The sequence below is a fragment of the Phalacrocorax carbo genome, chromosome 9, assembly GCF_963921805.1.
Source record: "Phalacrocorax carbo chromosome 9, bPhaCar2.1, whole genome shotgun sequence".
NCBI classification, from domain to species: domain Eukaryota; kingdom Metazoa; phylum Chordata; class Aves; order Suliformes; family Phalacrocoracidae; genus Phalacrocorax; species Phalacrocorax carbo.
The window spans coordinates 12149619-12175062 of NC_087521.1; the positions used below are offsets into that span (position 1 = coordinate 12149619).

General features: G+C 42.4%; 1 protein-coding gene across 4 annotated transcripts; it reads right to left on the reverse strand.

Annotated features, from left to right (window-relative positions):
• Nucleotides 1-244: 244 nt before the first annotated feature.
• Nucleotides 245-25408, reverse strand: ENTPD5 (ectonucleoside triphosphate diphosphohydrolase 5 (inactive)). 4 transcript variants are annotated; one of them, XM_064460357.1, is made up of 16 exons: nucleotides 24900-25038; nucleotides 22963-23080; nucleotides 21822-21974; nucleotides 19714-19991; nucleotides 18390-18469; nucleotides 16205-16348; nucleotides 15761-15836; nucleotides 14090-14125; nucleotides 13123-13211; nucleotides 10342-10421; nucleotides 8723-8784; nucleotides 7173-7274; nucleotides 6127-6267; nucleotides 5727-5783; nucleotides 4114-4229; nucleotides 245-3929 (listed from the first exon to the last, which is right to left on the reverse strand). In XM_064460357.1, the coding sequence occupies exons 4-16, from the start codon at nucleotides 19928-19930 to the stop codon at nucleotides 3843-3845; spliced, it is 1287 nt and encodes a 428-aa protein (XP_064316427.1). In that variant the 5' UTR covers nucleotides 19931-19991; nucleotides 21822-21974; nucleotides 22963-23080; nucleotides 24900-25038; the 3' UTR covers nucleotides 245-3842. The 4 variants fall into 4 exon arrangements, with proteins under 4 accessions (XP_064316427.1, XP_064316425.1, XP_064316426.1 ...); XM_064460355.1 differs by lacking the exon at nucleotides 21822-21974; XM_064460356.1 differs by lacking the exons at nucleotides 21822-21974; nucleotides 22963-23080; nucleotides 24900-25038 and adding an exon at nucleotides 25317-25408.
• Between the last annotated feature and the right edge of the window lie 36 nt (nucleotides 25409-25444).

Below are 25444 nucleotides of genomic sequence, written 5' to 3' on the forward strand. Positions count from 1 at the left end.
GAGTTCATGGCACTTCCTGGACTCAGAAAGGAGGGATAGTTTTCAGTAGAGGAGAGCTAGCTCACAATGGCAGATATGTTTTAAAGCTCTAATGTGTCTCTCACCCTCTTCCCTGCCCTTCTCTTGGTGCTGTATTTAATAATGGTATTTCTTGTGGAAGTGGCTAGTCTTAAGGGCTCCATGAAAAAGAGATGCAAGACAACAATAATATTTAGCAAAGAAAACTGCACCACAACATCTTGAATATTGTTAAAAATGCTTTAATTACTAAAATAGACATTCAAGATATTCTGTCTTAGGTTCCAAACACCAGCCTCCTGCATTAGACATTTGACACTCACAACATTGAGTACTGCCCACGGGCAAGATTTACATCTACGGTTAAGCAGTATCAGGAATTGACATCAGAAGAAATCAACACAAGTTTTGCACTGAAAGCCATTACTTGTGCTTCTTCAGTCACTCATATTAGGCAGTTCCTGTTAGTGACTGGCTAAAAGACATTACAAAGGATGAGATAAAAATAAGGGCTGCAAGCAGAACTCTTCTTTTAAAAGGCTGCTTAGTCTTTTGTTAAGCTAATAAATAATCTCATTGCACTAGGGTAAGTGTGAGGACTTGACTGGCTTCTCTATATCCCCCACCCTCCTTGAGTAGTTCAGATGTAAACAGCAGGGGCTCAATTCTGCAATTTCTTGCCAAAGAAATCTTTGAGCTGAATTTTTGTTTCTCATGACTGCAGGACCAGGCCCCTGATAGAGAGCAGCAGTTTTGCTTCAGGTAATGAACTGTGCCACTGACAAATGAAGGCCCTGAGCATTCAGATTTAATGCAACTTTGGTACTGGTAAGCAGATGCTCCCACCTAGCATTTGTAGTACCAGAGTTTGAGGCAAGGGACACGGAAAAGAAACTTCTATGTGGTACATGTCTTGTTCTAGACCATCTTCCCTTCAGACAAAAACCAAACTCTTAAGTACTCCTCAGGGCTAGCGTCTGTTCAGTTGGCAGACACGCTGCTGCTGCTTGTTCCTCACCTTTAACATCCCACCTTCCCTGTTTCACATACAGCCTTGCTACTTATGGCTCAGCCCCAAGGCCTAGTAAGAGTTTGTCATAGCACTGGCTCAGACTGAAAGATGACTTCTGGATTATTAAATTAGCTGGTTCTCAGGAGCAATGCAGCCTGGCCGGTAACTGCTGCATCCTACTTTGTGTTCTCTGGGAATACAGAAGTGAATACAATTGTTTACTGAAGACAAAAAGAATGTGTTTGCAGTCACCTTGTTGTGCAGACCAGACCATGTACTAAGTTTTGCCCAACACTAGGAAGGGGAATAAGAAGTGTTTGTGGCTGTTTCTTCATGTTCAAACAGAAGCTCCTAGCAAGGAAGCAACAGTTTGGTGTGACATGGAGGAATTTCCCAACATGAAGCTCAAAACAGGTTCTGGTAAGGAGTACAGGTAGGATGAGCATTTCATATTTCAAAGAAACAGCCTGAATTTACAGTAAGGTGTCAGTGGTGGGACCAGTACAGGTCACCAACCCTTGGACTCTTCTTGCTGACTGAACTCCTTGCACCCTAGCACCATAAAACCTGAGACAGGAGAAGGGGGTAGCTTAATGAGCCACAGTCAGACTTGTGCTGCTAACTAGAGGAAGTGGAGTAATGGTCACAGTAAGGCAAATTTCTGAGTCTCCAAACTGCTTGGCAAGATCAGTGAGGCATAAGCGTACTACTTCCTTCCCTTGCTGGGAATTGCCACTTACTTTCAGTTTGCAGAGAAGATAACTTGAGGGCAGTCTTTGGTTTTACAGAAGTGGGAAGGGTATGTTACAGCAAATAGGTAAGTGCAAGTGCCTGACATGAGTGTTCATCACAAGAGATCAGTGGATAAAAGCTTCCCTTAGTCACCTACGTAATACCTCTCTGTTCTTATGACTGGGGTAAATTCATCTTTATGTTGCACATGCTGTGGTGAGTAGATGATACTAATTTTTTGTTAAATAGGAGCAGACGTGAGCTATCTGCCAACTATTTCATGGGCTGGAAAAAGTCTTTACAGCTGTTTCTATTAAGGACAATGCAAGGTCTGCACTTGGAGCCTCAAGGTATTCATATGATCTTGATATTCTCTACAGCCAATTAAAAAAAACCCCAGGATCCTACAGCCCAGCTTTCTAGCTTATCTGACAAGATGCTTTATTTAAAACATTGATCTCTCATTGCTTCTATGGGTTTTGGTGTGAAAGAGAGGGCAAGATTCACTTTAAATTGTTACTCAAATAGCTTCATGCTATCCTGACAGAAGTTTTGGACTTCCTAAACAGCCGCAACCCTTTTGCTGGATGTGCTGTTCCTAAAGCCCTGCTGTATGTTAAAAATAATTCCAGAGCGATGCAGGGCTGCACACACCTTTTTATGGGTCCAACTCCACTATATTAAGTTAAAGAGAAATTAAGCTTAAACCAATTTAAAATCAATAAAGAGTAAGCAAACCAGGGATAAGAAAGCAAAGCTACTTCTGCTCTTGTTCTCCGTTTCTGATGCTAATTCTGCTTTCTTCCTATTTTTGCCTATTAAACAACTGCAAAAACAAATTGTTTCACCACATCTCTGCATTCAGAGGAGGTTCCTAAGGAGAGCACAGGAAGCAATAAGTCCAAACTTTCAGATGGAAAACCACACCTTAGAGCTCACTCAAGAAAATGGGCTGTGCTGTTCTAACAGCTCGCTGGCCCAGCAGGTCCCTCCGGGCTGCGCAATGCCTATTTCCCTTGTGCTAGCACTAGACTTGACTCCTTGTTGAGCTGATTTAACTCAGGTTTGGTGTCGTGAATTGGTTCACCAAGGAACTGGAGTAACACCAGCATCAGATGAAAGGCAGCTGTGGGAGTGCCTTCCTGAGAGCAGAGAAATGGAACTGCCTCTTGCAGCGAAGTGAGCTATCAGATCAGCCATTTCACCTGACTGCACCATTCATTTCCTTGTGGGTGTAATGTGACAAGCATTTGTTTTGGCAGTGGAGTTTAAATAGCTGGCGCTGCTCTAGCTGTGCCAGCACAACTATGTGTTATGACTACATGCAAAATCAATCAAGTTAGTTCTCAGGTCTGGTAGCCAGATGTACAGTAGAGCTGCACAGATTTCTAAAGGGCAGCAAAAAGGAACACAGCCAAGCACGTTCTGTGTAGGAAACGACTGCTGCCTAAAGAAATGCTTGGTAAGTTACAACCTATGTTTTAGCCAACACCTTTCCCAAAACCATGCCCAAAGTGTGCCTATAGCAGGCCCCTTTTTGAAAGACTGGAGTCTTATTGCAATGTATTAGCTAAGCTAACAGCCAGGTACTTGGAAGGCTGAGGCTGGCAGCATCCAGAGTTGTTCACTTTTCTCTGAATGACTGTTGATGCCATCTTTAAGTTCTCTATTTAACATCTCACAAGCAAACTTAAGTTATGGGTATTTAAAATAAAAAGGGGAGGAGAATCACGTGTCTTTAGTCTACCACCACATGCCAGGTACTCTGTGCTTCTAGCAATGGGTTGCTATACAAATGTGCTGGTGAAAGCTGGCTTTGAGGCCCTTGTGGATACTCTGCTGGAGTTTAGGCCTTTTGACTTTCAGAAGGCAGCTTCTGGATCATTTATGGCAATCTCAATTATAAATCATACTGAGACAACTCTCATTATGCATGATGCCAATCCAGGGTGAAGATGTGGTCTGCAGCTTTGGTCCATGTTCTGCTCTGTGACCAACTCCAGCTGAACAACATACCTTGAGATTTCAATTTGCTTTCTCAGCCTTTCAGAAATGCTGAAGTCCACAGGAACGTCACAGCTCAATAGGTTATGCCCAGAGACTGCAGTAGGTGAAAGGTAGCACCCAAAGTCCAGCTTGTCTCTATGTTGTTCACTTTCTTTGTTAACTACAAAGGAAGAAAAAGTTGTTCCCAACAGTTCTCTAGATTCGTATGTTGCACAGATGACAGCAACTACAAATAAGACACTGGAAAGACTCAGTAGATAATGAGCCAGAAAAACAAACTAAAGCATGTTGATTGATAAGAGAAATTTGGGAGCTGGCCTCAGCATTTAACTGTTTTTTCTCACCTGTAAGAGTGTGTTGTCCCTAAATCCAAAACCTTCCTTTAGTAAAGCAGTGATGTAAGTAAGATCCATGCAGAGGAAAGGACTGGCTGAGTTGTACCTCTCCATGTTATCACAGACTAGAGAAGAAGAAAAAAAGAAAAGGATCTCAGCAAAATAAAGAAGTTCTTATCCACGTTATACATTTGAACTGACCTCAAGCCAAAGCCTACTAAAACAAGCCACCCACTTCTATTAATGGGTACATTAATAGAATACATGTTCTATAATCTTGGAGAATAAACCATATAGTACTTCCAGTTTCTCTTAACTTCATCATAACTACATCTTTTATTACAGCAACATAAACTACATAGTTCTTTTGAAGGCTGAATCTCTGCTCAACTGATAACTGGCAGGGAGTCTTTCAAGAAGACAGCATCATTTGTCTTCCTTGTCCAGTCTCCAAGGACGGCTCCAGAAATGGACACCATCTTCTAGGTTGGCAGCAGCTTTTATCTTCTTTTCCAACCACATGTGTTCAAGGGCATGGAAGAGGCTATTGCCCAACCAACCACTCCCTCACTGCAGCTAAGTCTCAAGATTCCACAGTAAGGGTGACAGCCACCGGGAAATAGATTTGCACTAAGCGTTGTCTTCTGGACCTGCTGTTACTGCCCTGTTCTACAAGCATCAAGAGCAGAGTTCACTTCTTTTTAAGAAACTGATAAGCAGCATCCTCCTGCTATTGAAATGAGAAAGAGGACCATTAATTTAGGATCACAGAATTGATCTCCCGATGCTCTAAAACTAAATAAATGGTTTGATAGTGTTAGATAACATCTTAATTGCATCTTTGGAAATAAGCTCTCTCAGTATCCAGGGAAACAAAACAAAACACACTCAAACTTTAGAGCCTAATCCCCCTATTCAAAACCATCTGAGCTTCTAGGGGGATTAAGTTTAACTGAAAAATCATTAGAATTTAGTTCCTATTTTAGAAAGAAATTGGTCCTGAACTACATAATTAAGATTCTTCTGGTGACAAATACGGTGTACTACTTATCATGAGGATGATCACAATTCAGAGGTTAATGTCTTGCTCAGTAGCCTGGTAAGGTGGGAGCTTTTTATTCACAGGAGGAGGCAACAAAACTAGAACAAGCACTCAGGAAAAAAGTCAGGGGGAGGGAAAGGAATGCAGAAGAGGCTGTCAGACTTAAACAACCTCTGCTCTCTTCCTGCATTTTGCTAGACATTAAAAATGATTTAAGGTGACAGACTTACAGGAGTCAGCACTCCTAAACTCAGAGAGTTGCAGTTTGAAAGGAGCTCTTGATACAGCAAATTCACTTTCTTTTGTACTGACGTTTATGAACTATCTCCCTCCTCTCCTGAGCAGAACTGCAAAGCTGCTAACGCCTTGTTTCCCCGTGCTGCTCTTTAGTGATTTCTTCTGCACCAGTTACAGGTGTTGGCTACTAAAAGCTAAGTAACATGACATGGAAGGTATAAGTGGAATAAAGGTTAAACAAACATCTTTCTAAAAGTTAAACTTACATTATGTACTGCCTAGAGACATTAATATTTTTGTTATTTCTCATCCCCACCAGTTTCCCAAGTTTCATGACTATTACCTTCTTTGGCTTTTCTTTCAAAATCTTTCACTTCCAGAACACCTCCCTGTTCATAATCTGAAAAGGAAGAGGTGAGAAAACATTGTCATAGATCTGAAAGCATTTGTGTTCTTTATCTAAGTCGACCCCAGAGTGCAACTTGGTGATACTGGACTAGGAGTGAGATCTGTTGGTAAGAGAAGGCAGCTGCAAGTATAACTGGAGCTCAGAGCACAAAACTCATCTGCTGAACTCTGAACATCCAACTGCATTGACGCGTTCATTCCCTGAAGGTATTTTGTGCATTTCCCCTTTCTCAACGATGCTCCTTTCCCCTGCTCCCCTTGGCTCCAGCCTCCAGGGTTCTTCTGTCTACCTTCTGGTTGACACACATATAGTAGATTATCCCAAACCAAGTTACCTATTAGGTTGGTGTCAACTGCACGATCATAGTAATAGGAGAAAGCGTAGAAGGAACTTCCACGAATCTCATCTGGTTGGTGCAGTTTCCCTTTGACAACCTTGAGTACGTCCAAGTAGCAAGGCTTGAATCCTGTTTCTCCTGTCAGGAAAACACAGATGGGGTGAGCCAGAGAAGCATATCCAGGAGATGGAAGAACCAGTGGCAATAGGATGAAAAATGGAAGAAGCAGATATTAAAGCATCAGAAGAGGTGAGAAGAGCTTAGATATCCCTTCTGTAATCCAGCATGGCACCTGCGTGCAGGCAAGGCCTCTAGATCCTTATCTATCACCATCATCAGGTGGAACTGGTTGGAGCAGATCATAGCAATATCTGAAAGGTGCACTGCGCAAACTAGTGTTTGCATAGGTGCATGAAAAGCTTCCTCCACATCAGACAAAACTCCCATTGTTATGTTCTGTGGTCAGCAGAATCTCATTTACATTTGCTACCAACTGCTAGATAAAAATCTTACTTTCCCTCTCCAGCACAGTGTAGTTTTATCCATCCACTCAACACACATAAAACTCAGCTCTCCTCTTCCCCATGGTGAAGCAAAGCAGCATCAGTCGCCAAAGGGGTCTGTTCTAGTCACTGATGGTAGCAGCTTCACCCTCTGTATGCAGTGTTAGGGATAGTATCTTAAGAAATAGTTCCACAAGTGAGATACACTTTGGCCTACCAGTTATTGTACCCTAACGCAGCCAGAGTTTTGCACAAAGCCTCAGAAAAAGCTCTCTTATTTGCACAAGTAACTCTGAATCTTTCCTATAAAGGTAGTGTTTGTAATAAGAGATGACAGAGAGTGATCTCAGAGTACGGGGAGCACAGGCCAGCTACTCTTACAGCTTCAGATTTTTCTTTGGATCTGTCAAACGTCCACATCTATGACTGGACAAGTATCCCTCATAATCCAAGGCAACTGATAGAGTATTTGCCAAGAAAACACTCAGATTCTTAAGACAAGACTTATCTTACAAGAAGCAACAAGGCTCCGTAGTTTACCTTCTTTGTTGCCACCATACCGGTATTTCACTCCCCCAAAGTGCCACTCTGCCTCCAGCTGCTTTGGCAAACAGGAACTGCGGAACATCTGTCCATCCACAGCTGGAATGCAACCAGAGGGGAGAGTCCAAAAGGATAAAATTTAACACAATGAATATAATCAATGAATATGCAGAACCAGAACACAAGAGGCTGAAAGATCTTCATTAAGGTCTTCAAGCAGAAGTATGAAAATCTGAATTGATGGATGCTGCACAAACTGATTATGAATTAAGGACCAGCCTCAGTCTGGAAAAGTTGTGTCCATTTTGTCCTGCAAGCTGCAGAGCAGCTGGGCTTGTCATTTGTTAATGAGATATAAATGGTAGAAGAATATCTGGATAATGGCCATTCACCACAGAAGACAAGAAACAAGAGAGGTAATTCATTCAACACACAGATACACAAACCCTAATAAACAGCAGATAACTGAGGCAAACAAAGCAACTGAGCAATGAAGACAAAAACTCCTAAGACACTGATCAATGGCCACTACAGGATCCAATGAACGTACCCTTGAAAGGTTCAACCAGAAATATTGTGACTGGTAAGGAGAAAACATGATTATTGTGGCCAGCACAGGTCTCACAGAAAAAGCAAACTTCTTACAGAATGGTTGAGCAGGATTGTGGGACTGTGCAAAATTGACTATGGGATATTTAGGGGAAGGCTCAAAGGCAGGGAAAGGGGAAATCAAGGGATCAGGGAAGTGCAAATGTGGGACTATGGAGGGGATGACAGAAGAAGGCAATCACAACTAAGCAGGCAGCTGGTCAGTATGCTTTTCTGGCTGAGCCTGTGACCAATCACTGCAGTCTGTCCTATCTTCTTATACCCTGTTCCCAACAATTTTTTATTTGAGTACATTCCAGGAATTATCAGAAGTCCATCTAGCTGGCAAGTAAGAATCCAGAAGGTGGAAAGACTCCAGGTCCTGGCCAGAGACTGGACAAAAGGCCCAAGGTCTCAACATGAAAACTGGAAGGACTTAAGGTCTGGGTCAGAGACTGGAAAGACTCAGGAATATAAGTGTGAATTCAGGTTAGTGAGAGTGTGTGTGATATGCTGGTGAACTTCAAGCTGGACTAGTCAGTCCAGGAGGTCTAGGAAACATAGCAGGCCAGCCAGATACCAGAGAGAGCTATAAAGTTGGTTTGTCCTAAGCAGCAATCCTTAGAAAAAGGATGCATTTGTGCTGTTTGTGTTTCTGTGGATGCTTGCAAAGCTGTGTGTTTGTGGCTGGCCATGTCTATATGGTGTTTGTATGTTCCCATGTGTGCATTTCTGGAATTTGCACTTGGTCTCACTGCTGGCTGAACCTGAAATTAGGGAAAAGCAGCTGTCGCACAAGACAACTCCTTAACAAGTGGCACCTTGTCTCAGATCTATACCAGTGAAAACATAGAAAAGCAAAAGATACAGAAGTGAAGACATGGGGAATGGGCTGCTGACACAAGACTAAATCTAATGACCTCTTCAAAAATCTTGGATGTTTTATCATATGAACATACCTTCCATATTCAAAGCTCCAAGTGTTGCTAGTCTGGCAGCTTTTAGTCCAAACCCCAAATAGCTGCAAACAACAAAGACAGACATTACAGTTTTAATTCTTGCACATCTGGTATGCTTCACCCACAGCCTCTTCCTAAACCCTGGAACACCCAAACCAAATTTCCTTTCTCTGCTTCCCACAAGTCTCCCCTCTCTAAAACAGAGTTCCCTTTGCCAGAACAATTCCAATTACCAAAAGAGTGACACTAACCCAAGAATTACAAAGAGCTGTAAAATGGGTAAATCTAAAACTGCAGAAAGTGGTTAGAGCTGATGTGACATTTCTAAAAGACATTCACCAAAAGCAAAAATGCATAGTCTTAAAAACAAGGGAGAAAGAATATGTGAGGAGTGCATGGGGAAGAGGATGGCCATTCTTACATCATGCACATAAGGCTATGTACACGTAGGGCAGAATAGGAGAACTGCAGAACCTCCCACTAAACAGGAGCTGTGCCTTTGTGTGAAATTCACCTCTGTTTGACTCCACAGACTACTGCTATACTCATTAGAAGCTAGGATGTGAACAACATTTATGAGAATGTCATTACACATTACTGGCTTCAGCAACACAGCTAGATTAAAAACCTCTTGCCTTTCATTTCCACCTCTACGTTTGGCTACTTATCCCTTTAGTCATGTCAGTGCAAATGTTTACAGAATAACTGGACTTCAGCTAACCTCCAGCTCCCTCATTTTTAGGAGATGATTTTCAATCCCAGTTATTTTAAGTGACCTAATGGACTGTATTGGTGAATACAGGAATCAGTTACATCAGTAAATATAAGCAGTAGGAGAGGAGGACTATTAAACCAGCTTTTCTGTCAAGTAAGCATATTCTGTAACTGACTGAGATGATAACCTTCACCCCACTAGTAATGGGCTGAGACCTCTAAAGGTTCCTTCCAACCCAAACCATTCTATGACTCTGACTCTATGACTCTATTATACATGGTCACGTTCTCACTGGACTCTAAGTCATGTGGATAAACTCTCTGGACTTGACTGCAGCATCTCAGAAACTTGTTATCTTAACGCAATTGGCACAATTACATTATTCCAGGCCAAGTATCCCCTCAAATTGGTTCAAGAATCTGTTGTGCTCCATGGTCTGTATCAGCTGCCTGTGGTTGTTTCTCTTTGGTTTACATCAGCCTAGGTTTTACTTTTTGTCCGGTTGCTGATGAGAAGTGCCATTTTGAACTAAGAAGGAAAAAGTCTCAGGAAGATCCTCCTTCCAAATCTCTGACCAGGTTCAGTTCTGACTACTGGCATGATATCGACCTTTCTGCTTGGTCCAGAATATCTGGCTTGAATTGAGAATTCTTCCCCTTAAATATAGTGGCTCATAATGCTTCCTCGTCATTTGACAGACTGACTAATATTCCCTTACAGTGATGTAAACCATGATCTTGGAACATTTCCACTTGAACTAATGTTTCAAGCAGATAAGAAAGCTAGTAAAAAAAGTCATGGTGCCAAGAGCTGGTAACAGGATGACATGGCCATTTTTGGTTAGCTCAGGGGCTGCAGAAAGACTGATTTTCCCAGTGGAGACAGCAGCCTTTAGGCTCCTTACCTGTGGGTATAGAGCTTGTAGGTGCTATTAAACATTTCAAACGAGGTAAGAAAATCCCCAGGGGTTTCCTTCAAAGTTTCCTAAAAGTTAAGTAAAAGAAGAAATCTTTTAGTTTCTATTATGCAATAAAAAATAACCAACTTTGATCTAATATCACAGGTATACCCATAGGGTTTACTGCACACTCATCTGATCTGCTCTGAAAACAAAGAACAGTTTTCCAATGGTGCCCACTGCTGTAATATCTGCAGCTTTTAATAGAGTTCATTTATATGCATCTTTTTGTTACTTCAATGTATGATAGGGAAGTGCAATAGATCAGGATGAAAATACTTTCTAATTCAGTACACCTTAATTTTTCAGGGTACTTTACTTCTGTGCTAGTCTTTATATACACAGTCCCCTTCAAAATCAGCTGACATAAAAGCACTATGAACTTTTGCAGGTCAGACTAGACATCTCAATTCAGGAACTCAGAAGAATTAAAAACGCAAAGTGAAGTATAAGTCACATTTTCACCATATTAAATGTCATGCTGATACTCAAAGAAACACTTTGACCACTCATTCCCAGTCTTAGGGCTGCTTCATCTCCTGCTTTACGTGCTCTCCTCTAAATTAACCCCTTGTCTCACAACCTCCAGTTTTCCTCCTTTCACAGCCTTTCCTCCATGCACACCTCAGCCCCACTGGCACTCAGTGCCTACTTTCTTTCCAGACTGTCATATTCTTGTAGATCTGTACCAGTTCAGGTCTCATTCCTTTGCTGTTCCTTTACTTCCAGTGCTGCAGGTCTCAATCTCTGTTTCTGTCTTTCCTCTGCTAGGGACCTCATTCTCCCATCCCTTCTTGGCCCTGTGCATTCGTATCAGACACTCTGTTACTCTGGGCCAAGCAGCAGAATCTCAGAGAGGACTGAAGCTGCCGAGTCCGTGTAGTTATCACTCAAGTATGCAGATATAGCAAAAATAACTCAGATCTGGAACTGTAGAGTCCTAGACAGAAGCCTGCTTGAAGCTGAAAGAGATTTGGCAGCATTCAGCTTGAGTTTCTCCCAGACACATACAAATTGGAATTTGTTTTGGGCCTCAGATAGATTTTCATTGGAATGGCAGTCACATCCTCGACCCAACATATCCAGACTCTGCCATATTTTGAGTTCTGTTCCTAAACCTTACATTACAAAAACTTTTAAGAAGAAGAGATCCTGAAAAAAAAATTGTTAGGAGAAAACAACTGGCTTTTTTCATGCCTTACTTTCCAAATATGTAGAAATCCTCACACCCGTCCCAAACAAGGCAGGCACTGGACAGACAATTTCATGGCGATTATGATTGGTTTTCAGTTGCTCTTCACCTTGGCAATAACACCATGAGAAGCATAACACTAGCTTTAAAACAGCTTCATTATATGTCCTCTATTTGCTTGTAATTTATATTTCATTAACGAATCTCTTACTATTACAGTATTTTGTTCAAAATGAATAAAAGAGCAAACATGTGCTTGCCTCAGATTGCAAGAAGGGAAAAAAACCTCTCTGCAAATCAAAGGGGGAAATCCCTGCTAATTCCATCAGATGGGAAAAACTCTTCAGAAACATACTGAGCTATGTATGTGCTTTTTTGTATGAACTGGGCAATGCAGGCAAGAAGCAGACATAGCGTACAAGCAGGCGATGTGAACCTTGACTTCCACACTGCCTTACAAATTCACACCCTTGGTCCTGGGTCAGTAGCAAACCCTCGAGGCATTTTCCTGCAAGGCTCTAAGAAGAGGTTTGAATCCTGGGCTGCAGGTCAGCCTACTTCACAGCCCTGTTTATCCTCAAAAACCCTGACATGCGACACCCTTTCCTGTTGGTCCAGCGCCCACTTCAGCAGGTGTTATCAACACAAAACAGAGGGCAAACCAAGAGTACTTGAGGCTTTTGCTGAGCAAGATAAGGTAGCACGTCAATTTTCAGCATGACCCCACCACTGCAGAATTAAAATATCCTGATACGAAAAATATGTGTTTTGTGATCCCTGAACACCCTTTGAGAATCTCAATTTCTGTAAACAAAAAAATGTTAAACAAAGGATTCCTTCAGAAAAAGGGACAAAAACAACTTCACAATATCAAGGTACAGAATGCTATAGTGCCCTTCCGCTACCCATGTAATTTTCCCACAAAAACTTCAGACCTGGGTCCTGTTCAAACTGTTTCTAAAGAGCTATAGAATTCCTGATAAATCCAGCAGAGATGGACTAAGGGACAGAGAGGGGAATTCTCAAAGAAAATGAGAAGAAATTGATAAGAAAACAAGGAGGGATTGGCTGTGTTATTATAAAAGCCGTCTGCCCCATGAGACACCCCCTTCCAAAATTTAGTGAGGATCTGCTATCAGACTGGAATGGAGAAGAGAAGAAAACAAACTCAGGGCAAACTCTAAATTTCTTGTAATATACAAGAATACTCCCTGGAAATGTTCTACATTTATTGAATACAAAACAATTGTCTGCATTAATGGGGCTTTCCCAGGCTGGGTCTAGAAAACAAAAGCTGTTTCTCTTTGGTTTTACCCATTTGCTTTCTTTCTTTTTTCTTCCTTGTTATCCAGGCTCCTTTGTTTGCAAGTGCCTATCAGCCAACTGCTGATGTCAAAGGGAACAGAAATACAGATGTTCTGTACACCACAGATGATGAGACAGTGGTGACAAAATGATACCAGAGAGCACAGCAGTGCTCAGGTCTCTCCACTGGCCCTGAAGTCCCAGCGCACGCTCTTTTAACCACTCCTCACCTCAAACTGTGGCAGGAATGTGATTTGGGTTGAGGCTCCTCCCAAGTCCAGAGTCCCAACAGTATGCTGGTTCTGGCCAGACAGCTGCCCTGCAAACAACATCATGCTCAGAACAGCCCCAAGTGCAGAACACTGCATGCATGTTCAGGCAGCCACCAGGTTATCGCATTATCACAGCAATACAGGAGGGCTGAGGTGGCCTTCAAAGACAAAAAACATCACAGAGAAAAGGTAGGCAAACAGAAACTATTACAACGAGATTCACAGGACTTTTTTCCTTGATTTCAATTTCATCCCCGAAGAGACAAAAGCAGATAAATCTCTGGCTATCCAGCAAAAGCTGGAAGTCCAGCAAAAGTAAGAGATGAAGTATCTCCTGCAGAAGACCGCCAGGGTGGGTACGTAAGTTTTGTAACCACCTCCAGCTGGTCAAGAGCAGTAGAAGAGGAAGGATAGTAAGAGCAGAACCAGCTATTTCTCTTCACCCACAGCAGCTTTTTTGCTTGCTCATGTATCTACTAAAGTACTGATTTTCTCTTCTCTTCACGAGACTGCATTCCCAGAATTTCTTAGAGCCAGTAGGCCTAAAGCACCAGTGCACTCCCTGTTATATCATTTTAGCTGCATAGTTCATGCTGGGATGAAGAATATTGTAAAACCTTGTTCCCACGTTCTAACAGATTAGCAGTACCACTCCCCTACCTACGTTACAGAAACCAGCTTTCCAGTACCTCCCAGTCCCAAGTAAATCCTGGCAGCTTCTGGATTAAGATGCCTCCTTCTTACTACAGGTGTGGCTCACCCTCTGGAACGCAGTCTGCCCGAGACAATCCACTGCGTTAGCACTGGTGCCACAGTGGGGAGGAAAAGCAGGACATGGGAACCAAGGCAGAGGAACTTAGGGTGATGGTGTCTGCAGAAGACACTTAAGTCCATATTTAGAGAGAAATTATACAGAATTAACTACCTGTCAAAAAGTTCACAGTGATCCAGGCTAAAATTCCTGCAGTGAAAAAGGAAAGAAAAAAACAAAGTCACCACTGAATACTCCCAAAACCTGCCCACCCTTACCACCCCTCCACATATTATTTATTTACCTGGAAATCATTACTAACTTAACATAACCCCGCCATACTTCAGAGGTTAATTCAAACTTATAATTAAGTGATATGATGCATTATTGATTCATTAAAATCTCATAAGACGGGACAGGTAGAATGTTCGTAACATCCATGCAACGGCAGCATGTACAAATCACGTCTATTAGCCAAACAATATGCAAAGTAATGAGCTGACACAATTCACAAGTTTCCCTGGGCACTTTTCCCCGCTCCCAGCATCACAATTCCTAATGTGAAAACTGCGAACACACCACTCTGTGTTTTAATGTTGTGGTTTCTGTAATTACACTACAGGCACACTGGCAACCAGTAAACCACAAACAATTCCCCATTGACTCCAGTGGCTTGCTTGCCACTGGCATGATTCTCACCCAAGCATAGGCAAACATGACAGTAGAAGAGGTAGGACTTTTCAATAAACCTAGCCAGGCTACACTGTGCTCAAGTATGCCTCGCTGGTCCTGCTCCCTGTCAATACAACACTTCCCCCTACTATACAATTCACCCATTAATCCTAATGACAAGCTATCCATGAACCATACTTCATTGAATACTTGCAGACTTCATGTTCCTTGTCCTTTTCTCTTGGCACATATGGACAGGTTTTGCTCTTTAATCTTCCTCCATTTATTAATTGTTTAAGCGTCATGATAATTCTTTTTGCTTTCCTTGAACGCCTTCCAAACTGGCGATATATCTGCCATAATGAAGTGTTCAGAACTGAACATACCATCACAGATGGCTCTTTCAGGCATCCATGCAGAAGGTTTATTACCTGCCTATTCTCCACGGTAACACGTCTGGAAATGTAGCCAAAATGTTACAGTGCTCTGTTCTGCACTGCAAAAATCACCACTTACTCCAAACCTACAATGTATTTCACCTTTTCTTGTATTTTAGGTTACTTCCTTTGCTACTTTACTAGCTCCATTTTTCCAATCAGAATATATTTTAAATTTATTATTTTATTATTTAGTTCTTTAGCTTATTTTTAAATACTTGCCAATTACCCTTCATTCTCCTCTAACATTCACAATGCTTCTGAATGTAACCTGAAAATTCAGGAGCTAATCATAATAGTTTATTTTTAATGCTGATATTGCAGAATTTACTAGGCACTTTCCATAACCTTCCCAGCTTGCTATATGTGATCATGTAGCCTTTCAGAGATGAACACCATCTTTCTTCCACCAGTTCCCAGGAGCAGGCTTCCACTGGTTAGCCTACTTACTTATTTCTGAGATGAGGGTCTCTTCTGGAACCTCAGAAAATTTTGGATGAACCTTCACCTGGCTAACTCATAAAACTTGTGTATCTGCATTCGCAGTCTAACAGACAACCAAGTAATCAACATCTAGGAAAAGCAGGACTGAATTGTTTCAAACAGGGCTAGAAACCTTTTATTTTTTCCCTCAGTTTAGTGACCATTTCTCTTCCCCTCTAATATCCATAATACGTATCTCTCTCTTTCCCCAACTCCTCTTTGCTTTCACTTTTTCCTCCTTCTAAAAACATACCTTCATAAGACCCGTCCATGATGCTAACGCTGTCCTCTGGAACAAGAAATGGTGATTCCTCGAAGACTTCTCTCACCTGAAGAAAGAAATAATGATTAGATTCCTTGGTCTTAAGAGTCTTGTTCTGCTCTAATGGTGACAGAGAAAGTTTCCTTTTTCACAGCAGTACAAAATAAGACAAGTGTGTGGAGAAGACAAAATTCTTCTTGCAAGAGCCAGGAAAGAAAGAAACAAGTATTGTAGGTCTCTTTCTCCATGCCTTCTATCCACATCAAGACAGAAGGTTTCAGGACTACACAAGAAAGTCTGTGAGTTCCATCCTATCATGGGATTACAGTCACTGTTCACAGCTGAAATTCTTTTATGCTAAATAGAATGGAGAATTGAGCATGAAAGACAAAACAGGAGAGGAATACTAGTGCATCCAAAAGATCTTAGTATTACCTCTAAAAGCAGAGCCTGAGCTTTCTCCTCTGACAGCAAGCGCAGTCCAGCTGTGGCTTTTAAAACTACTGGGGTCTTCTTCCAGAGATGAGGTGGCACGGCATCTATGGCCATGTCCAGCAATCTTTTGACGGTTTCAGCACCCTAGAAGGAAAAAGATGTTGTTTTTCTTATGATTTCCTTCTACAGACCATCAAAAAATAGGCCTCCCAATTTCCCCTCAACACTAGTGAAACCAGTATTCAATAGCAGAAGATACCTCATCCACACTCAAGATAAGGATAAAAACTGTGCTAGACATCTCACAAGAGCCTTAGAGAGAATGTCTGCATTGGAAGGACAAGTGTATTCAGAGATATCTCTTAGGTGAGAGAAATGTCATTGTGGAAAGTGTTTGGAAGGATGGAGGGAGGCAAGGGAACTGAGTATCTGACAAACTTACACACCTTGCAGTATGAAGAAACTGGTACAGTTACTAACTGAAGCTGCAAAGGTCAGGAGGAATGTCTGTAGATTTCATTAAATGCAATACAAGAATTCCAAGTGTGTCCATAGCAAGTAGCGTAATTAAAATGCCAGCTGTAGAATGGTTACCACACAAGGTACAGGCATCACTGCTGGGCTCTCAGTTATTTACACTGTGCTAAGAACTACAGTTTGACATTAGCAATAAACATTCTCCTGTGAAATGTCTAGAAATTTCTTTTGCAGTGAACTCTTCTCCTAGTCAACAAAAAAGACAATTCAGTGAAATAATGGGAGACCTCATCAAAGTTTAAAAAAAACCCCAAAGTCATTCACTTTTCCATGAAGTTTTTCACTCAAATTCCTGTAGCACTGAATGCAACTGAGCAAACTGAGAAACCTGAAAACACCCCCTATGCTAGCCCCCAACTCCAAGACTGCTAAAGCACACAAGGTAGAGTACCTAAGCTATCATTTCTCTGGCACCTCCTTTAGCTTGTGAAAGAGCTTACTGTCAGCACAGGGGACGTGGGAAATGGCAGCTTTCTTCAGGACTGGCCCTCTGTATCACAACAACAGGATTATTTTAGTGCTCTCTGCTCTGTTGCTCATTTCTGACTCCTCATCCAATAGAACAGCATGGAACAAGTGTACTATGCACTAATTCACACACACCCCCACCCCCACCCAAAAATAAAAAGGATTGCACCGAACTTCAATTTCTTATTAAAATTATACATTTATATGTTAATTAATACATTGTACAGATACATGTAATTAATACATCTGATTGTGGAAGATGGAACTGTCCAACTGTGTTTTGAAAAGCTCTGTATAAAAACAAAACAAGAAAAATCCTGAGGCAGTGGAAGAGTAACTGCCTGTACCTAAATCATTATTCAGCTAAAACTGTAACCAAATATTTGGACTGAGCATGACCAAAGCAGGTCCTGCATATCACTGAGCACTGGCTTCCAAGCCATGGTTCCAAAAATAACAGGAAAGAATCTAATTATTGGAAGCAGAGAATACACTTAGAGAACTATTAAGGCCTGACTTAACATACTAAGTGCATCTTTATTCTTCCCCTTCTCCATAACTTCTTAGCAAAATTAACTTTTGTAGATCTGACTATACACACAAAATAATTAAATAAACATTTTTAGGAGTCAGATGAATGAGCCCTCTTTGCCTGTCAGTGTAAGATGACTAATAAAGAAAATCCCTGTAGTCTTAACCCCTTACTTCTAAACTAACAAATTAAAATAAAATATGGCCATTTTGAACTGCGACCTGCACTGAAAGTTTCAACCAAAAGGAAAACTGAGAAAATTATTACTAAATGAGATAGGAGTATATATTTACTCATATTTGGGGTAGCTATAGGAGAAATAAACATTGAATATGGGTGCTACTAGAGCCAAAAGCCACTTTGTCTTTGAAATTCTCAAAGGCAGATAGTCCAGTTACATATAGCATTTAAGCAAGTAATTAAGCCATTGTTCCTTTGATGAAATATGTAAAGCAATAGCTCCCATTTCATTGTGTAGAAATTAACTCACAAAGGCACGGCAACATGTTTAGAGAGCCAGCAGTAGAACCTTTACATTTTTTCTTTACTCTCTGCAGTTACACTTATTAATACTTGAACTGCTTGGTAAAATCCAAGTAATATTAGTAGAAGCAAGACCAACTCACAGGGAATGAAGGAGAGCCTTACCTTTTCAGGCTGATCAGCATAAGCAGAAAGACCTGGCTTCACAGACTCAAAGATTTCCCCTTCCAGCTCTGGAAGGTTTTCTGCACAAATGAAACATTACATAAACATTAAATGAAACAGTCAGCAAGGCAAATCTTTTTCTTTAGTTTCAGAAAGGTTGCCTGCATCCCCTGTAAAGTTACTATCTTTGATTTCCCCTTGAAAACAATAATATTCCCCTCCTAAAACAAGCACTGCTCCTTCACTTCAGGAACATATTTATCAGGCTGTTGCCCTTGTATCCTGCAAGTTCTCAAACAATTTATTAAGAACATGTTATAATCAGAAATATGTTCATTTTGTATTTGTGAGCTACAATGAGTTGTAGCAATGTAGTATGACTGTTGCCTAATCTTAAAATTTCTTTCCCTTTTTGTCCCCAAGCTAACTGAGAAATACTAATTCATATGAAGACACACAGAGTCAACTCCTGGTTATTCTTAGGTGATTCATCCAACTCACAAACACAGAACAGAGTTGATGGGGCTCAAGCACTTGGCTGCAAAGTGTGACCACTGCTCCCAGAGCAGCTTGGGTCTAGAAGCTATCCTTGAGTACTGCATATTACAAGTCAAGCTGAGTCTGTCAGAGCTGAATGTTGTACTAGTCCTTCCAAACTAAGGCTGAAATAACATGAAGCCACATAGGGACTATGTGTGGCCCTGAAGGGCTTATTAGCTGAGTCCCATCAACCAGCCTTCAACCTCTGCATATTTGCTGGCTCACTGTACCCAAGCTAATTCACCCTCCTGAATCCAGCTGCACATGCAGCCAACTTGGGTACCTCTGCACTGTGTCAGAAGCAGATATACTGGAGTGTGGTACATCTGTGCACAGGAGTTCTCCTGCAAATGGCTCAGACCTTCAAGTGCTTGTAACTCTTTAATTTACTGATTTTAATTTGCTACAAAATGTGACATATAAACATTTGCAAAATTTAAGTATCTCTTGATATAATTCAAGGTACATGCAACTTGACAAAAACAGCATAATCCTTTCTCCAACTCAACAAGCCATCCCTTTAAACAGCAGCATAGATGAAAATCTTTGGAAATTCAGAAGTCTCCAGTATACCCAGAATTAAACCTCCAAGTTTCAAAAGACATTTTCAGAGCAAAACACCACCACAAATGGACAATAATCATCTGCCAGAGAACCATTTGAAGGACAAAGAGTAGAAATCTTCAGTTGTTCCCAAATGCTGCACTGGGGAAAAAAAACTCTTTTGGGAAGTTGGAACCTAAGTCAACATACTCCAAGTACACAGACTGACACGGGGTTTTACCTGGGCTCTTCTGCACAAAGGTGTAAATGTGAATCCGGGTTCCAGTGCTTCCTGCGTCAAACATTATGCCATAAAAAGTGTTGGCTTTGGCATTTACAGGGCACACATTAGGTGGAAAGAAATCCTGAAACCACATCTCCCTGTTTGAATGGGAAAGAACAAAGGACAAGGAGGAAAATGCCAATGCTAGAAGGCTGGGAAGTCTGGAAGATGCCATCTTGCCACGACCCCTGGAGGCAGTCAAGCATGGATCAGCAATCACAGAGCTGCAGCAGGTCCTGTAGAGGAAAAAAAGCAGGAATGGAAATTACCAAGAGCTCTCTCCTTAAAAGTCTGCAGGGAAAAGAAAAACCCAATAAATCAGTCTGTACACATATATTCTGCCCTTTAGACACTTTTCAATACATCTTCCAAAAGATGTGATTTACTGCTTGTAGTGCTACAACTGCATCTAAGTGGTTTGTTCTTTCAGAGTAAAGGTTTCTCCACTTCCCAAATGCAGAAGGGTTAAAGTAGTTTGCTTCCCAGTATTTCTAGTTTTGACTTTCAGACTTTTTTCTTCTCCGATTTTGCTTGAACGTTATTAACATTCAGAGACCCCAGCACCTCCAAAAAGCCCAAATGTTACCTGAAGAGAAGCATCACTGAAGGGGAGCTCAGGGCAGAACTGCTTTGCCCTAACATTTACACACTTGAAACGCTGTGGCAGAACACAAGCGTTATTCAGAGTCACAAACAAAGAGAATTTCATCTCAGGCTAAGAACAGCTGCTGGGAGAGATTAGAGCACAGGGAGAGTGAAGGCATATCCTTCCAGCAGCATCCCTGTCTCCAAGAAAAGCCTGTGCTGCACAAGAGGGGCTGAACCATAAGGTGCACCTGGGCTCTGACTCTGTATTTTTCAAACTTTTCTGTCTTCATTTTCGTGTTTAATCATTTTCTCCTGACACAGTTTTCATTTTCAGAATTACAAAAAAACCCCACCACACACTCACGCCTAGACCAGTTGCCCTGAACACTCAGGTTGTTTACACAGCTTCTATAAGGCAAGGCCCCGAAGTTGTGTGACACATTATGGGATATCAAGATACAAATACACCTCCTCTCTGTTAACATGCATCTGTCTGCATAAATTTTTCCTGAGAAATGCTAATACAGGAAAGATACAGGCACAGAAACGATAGGGTTCATTAGATGCCCAGGTAAAAAGGAGGATAAAACGCAAATAACAAAGATAGCTATATATTAACAGCAGGAAAGAACGTGCAGCCAGATGTCCCACCATATGCAGTATCGCCTGCGTTGATATACACGCAGAGCTCTCAGCATACAGAAGGAGCATAGCTCCTTATCATTCTCCAGACACTTGGTAACACATCCATCCACCCACAGCACTGAATATTCTACTTCATATGCCTGTTCATCTGCTCTGCCTGAGACCCTCACCCACCTCTAGCCCTTACATTTTATTATATTTTAGCGATCTGCTCAACCCCACAACATTAATTCTCTGGAAATCTTTTTGCCGTCTCTATCCTACATTTTCATTCCTAATCCTAACATTTCTCCTTTCCTTCCTCTGTGAACCTGACACAGCCTCTATTCACACACACCTTTCTCCCACGCCCAAAGAACTCACTTATCCTCCACTACCTTTTATCCCAGTTTTAGCCCTCGTATGACTTTTATTATTTCCATCCTTCACCTTTGTCCCCAGTTACAGCAAAGTAAGATTAACTTTTACCCATTGTCAGTCAACAGCGTCACAAGGGGGCATTCCTTGAGTCCCTCTCTGACTCAAGTGTTCAGCTATCTCTAGGGCAAACAAAACGCACAGCCCACTGCAGAAGGGTACGTAACCTTGCCTGTCTTGTGTGACCTTTATTTCTATCTTCCTGTTCCTAGCAAACGCAGAGCATTGCAGGCAGAAGCACAAGCTCTTGACCCACTCTGCCTTTGAAGCACATTCTGAGAAGAGGAAAAAGTGACTTTACAATTCCACCGATGGGCAATAGCCCTGGCCACCCTCTGTGACAGATCAACTCTAACTGTAATAGTTTCTAAAGCACTTGCAATTTATGTGGAAATGAATAAAAACTTAGTTCTAACCTGTAATAACTTGAAAGTCCAATCCTGAAAAAAGTTCACGAAAAGCACTGAGCTGTTTGGCAGCTTTGTAGCTAGGGATTTGTACTAAGATGCAGCTGGCATCACCCACATTTGCTTCACTGCAGCAAGGAGGTCTACTGAAAATCCAAGAAGCTGTGTGTTTTAACAGAACATAAGCACATTAACGAGCTCTAGCTTCCAGCTGGTCAGAAGAGGTGTTGTTATTCTCATGCAATGTAAGGATTCTCCTTACTGAACAATCACAAATACAACCCAAGCACCTGCCTTAAGAACAAACTCCAGAGTCCTATTACAAACAGCACATGTGACACTTATGCAAGCCTCAGAATCTCCAATGAACCGAAAATGTCTGAGCAACTGTCACCATTAACACATACTTTTCTTCCCAGGTCTACTAGTGGATGAGCCTTAGCCTCCCATGAAACACTCCCTCACTAAGCTCCTCTTCTCTGTCCCTTCTTGGACATCCACCACCATTTCACACTTTCCATTTTCTACTTCTCCCCTGACTTCTTTTCCTTTCCATCTTTATACTCTTAAGGACAAAAAAAAATCCCCCAAAGACAAAAACCCAAAGCTAACAACCTTGGGATTTTATTTTTCTCCACTCTCATTAAGAATGAAAAAAAAGGACATTGAGCCTCTTCGGTGACTGGTGCAGGCCATTTAACCAAGCGCACTAGCAAAACAGTGTGCACACAAAGCATGAAAGTAGATGAGGAGAGTAAGAAATCAAGAGACAAGAGAGGGAAATGGCAGAGCATAACAGAAATGGCAATGGAAAAGGAATTTGGAACACGAGGATCAGAAGAAAGAATGGAAGAAAAAATTTAGGGTAGGGATAGGCTAGAGATTGGTTACCCAGAAGGAAAAATACTTCCAGAAGAGTTCCTCTCAAACGACTTAAAATCCTAGCTGCTATCAGAATACAAGAGGACGAATAAAATGAACAACAAACAGAAAGGAGAAAACAGGGTAACAGTAATATGCTGTTCAAAACAAGTTCATTAATATAAGCAAGCAGGTAAAAGGCACAGATCAACATCAGTAGGCTCCAGTTACTGCCTTTATAAATGAGCAGCAATAATCAACATCAATTGTGAATACGTTAGGCACACACCTGAAGCAGGATGGAAGCAAGTGTTATTCCACTCTGGAGATTCCTAATGAAAACCACTTCCGAGCGCTGAGGCAAGAGACTGTGCACCTGCACTTCTTTTCTTCACCGTCGCTTTCAGCTAGTAGGAGTGGACTATGTATCAGGCAAATTATAAGGTCATGGAGGCCCATGAAATATCGGTTGAGTTGCTTTATTCAAATTTGAGTTTATCATTGCTCAATACAAGCAGTTTAACATGCTCAGATAATTACACGGGACGAATTTAAAGAAGTTGAAAGTTAACCAAGTTCAACAAGTTAGTAAAAGATTTACACAAACTTTGCAGATGACCCCAACACCACTGGCCTTGAATCCAATGACACAAGGTAGAACACTCACTTCCCAACACAGAGAAACATATCTAAATACCATCTGTGTACGGCCGATTTTAGATACTAAGCCAAAAAGTTCAAGCACATCCAATATAAAGATTTGGGAGCTACACAGATTGTATGATCCAAAAATACTGGGATGCTGCATAGACTGCCGAGACTGAAAGCAGGAACAGGAAGCAAAAAAACCCACCCTGACCAAGCTCCCCTTAAAAAACAAAAGTAAAACCAATGCCAGAGTAATAAGAATAAACTTTAAGACAGGAAAATACAGCCTTACTTAGAGTTTGCCACACACAGAAACACTGGTAATTTTCAAGACAAGAACGTCTCACCCACATGCTTGGATATCTCTGACAGAAGCACATTGAAAACCCAAAACACAGCGACAGGGCACCTCCCTGTAAAAAGGAGGGATCCGAGGGGAAGGAAAAGCAGACATACAGAAGGATTCCCCTCTGTCTCCTAAAATACTACTGGGAAATATTTGGATATAAAGAAAAATATTAGAAAATAATTACAAATATTTACGAGGTGTAGGTATTTAGGCAATTATTTTAGGAAACAAAATAGACTAATCATGTAATTCAATCCATACTGTTACTTATTGCTCATGCACACCAAAAATCACTCAGACTGGGAGGTCTATCTTCTGCACTAAAACAGGAACAAAACCTATTTCCCAGACAAGCAGCTTTTACACTCAACACTCACGATCAGACAAATACATTTTCACTTTTTTTTTTTTTTTTAAACAGAAACAAAAAGTAATTACATTTTTCCGGACTTATTTTTATCTAGTAAAAAAATAACTTCTTGGATTGTTTTGACAAAAATTTATGCTTTTTAAAGGTACCCAGATTAAAAAACAACAGAAAGAATAACTTAATTCATTGGCAAGGTTTCCCAGCGTTTCCATAAAGACAATGGTGCAATTTTCTTTGCACACAGACATCTGGGGTAAAACTCTTGATCTAGAGCTTTAAATGCTAGAAAAAGACAGAACCAGCTCACAAACATGCGTTATCAGCAGTTTTTAATCTTCCTTTTCCCCGTCCTGAGGCTCCCAATACACATTATTTATTTATTCTCGTTTCTGGCCAAGTGAGTTTTCAATTTCCCTACTTGATTCGCCCACGGCAGCTTTCCAAGCAGCTGCTGCCGCGTTAGCCCTGCGCTCCCGCAGCGTGTTAGCGAGCGCCCCTTTACAGCTGCACTCCCTCGGGGGCTGTAAACTGCGTTTTTTTATTGCGCCAACCGGTATTCTTAGATTTTGGGTGCAGGGGGCCTTGCCTTGGGGTGCAATCTGAACTCCGGGACAACTCCAGTGCAAATTTCAGCACGATGCTGCTAGCTGCGTGCCTTGAAAGCATTCACCAGAGCTTCACCGGGCGTAACGTGGCGACGGGCACCCGCCGCCCCGTTCCCACACCTAACCACCGCTACGGCCGTACGACTTTTTAACTTTTATACACCTCAACGGCAAAGCACGATCCCTTCCTCCGCGTCAAGCAGCTGCAATCTCAACCCTTACACTGAACGCGCCTAAAAATCACGCACCCCTACCTCCGTTTTCTCTCCCCCAGCCCAGGAGCGCGCCCGGCGTCCGGGACCCGCCGCCGGCACCGGCAGCGGACGGCGCGTCCTTCTGCCCGCCCCGGGCGGCAGCGCCGCGGCAACGAACGGAAACGCCGCCGGCTTGTCGGCTGTGGCGGGTCTGGCGCTGCCCCCCGACACCACCCCGCCGCCACACCCGGGGCGCCGGGAGCGGGGACGGGGGGAGGGGGGGCGGCTCCCCCAGCCCCGACCGGCTCTGTGCCCGCTCCGCCGCGGCGCGGCGCCCGGCAGGACAGCGGCGGCAGCCCCGAGCGGGCCCGATCCCGGCGCCGCTCGGGTGGGGCGGCGGGAAGGGGCGCGGTTTCCATGGCAGCGCGGCGCTGTCACACACCCCCCGCCCGCCCCCGCCGCTGCGCGCGCGCTCACCGGTCGCTCGGAGCGCTGGCGGCGCCACATCTCGCCGGTCCTGCGTGTCACGTCAGCGCGCCCGCGTGACGCGGCCCAGTCGCGTGAGTTTGCGCGTCAACGCGGGGGGGTGGGGGTGGGGGTGGGGA

Coding starts and splice junctions, on each gene's coding strand:
- ENTPD5 (XM_064460354.1), bottom strand. CDS start 25,258: ATGGAAACCGCGCCCCTTCCCGCCGCCCCACCCGAGCGGCGCCGGGAT. Junction 18,470..19,713: donor CTTTGTGCAGAAGAGCCCAG/GTAAAACCCCGT, acceptor TCATTTGTGCAG/AAAACCTTCCAGAGCTGGAA. Junction 5,784..6,126: donor AGTTGACACCAACCTAATAG/GTAACTTGGTTT, acceptor CTTCCTTTTCAG/ATTATGAACAGGGAGGTGTT.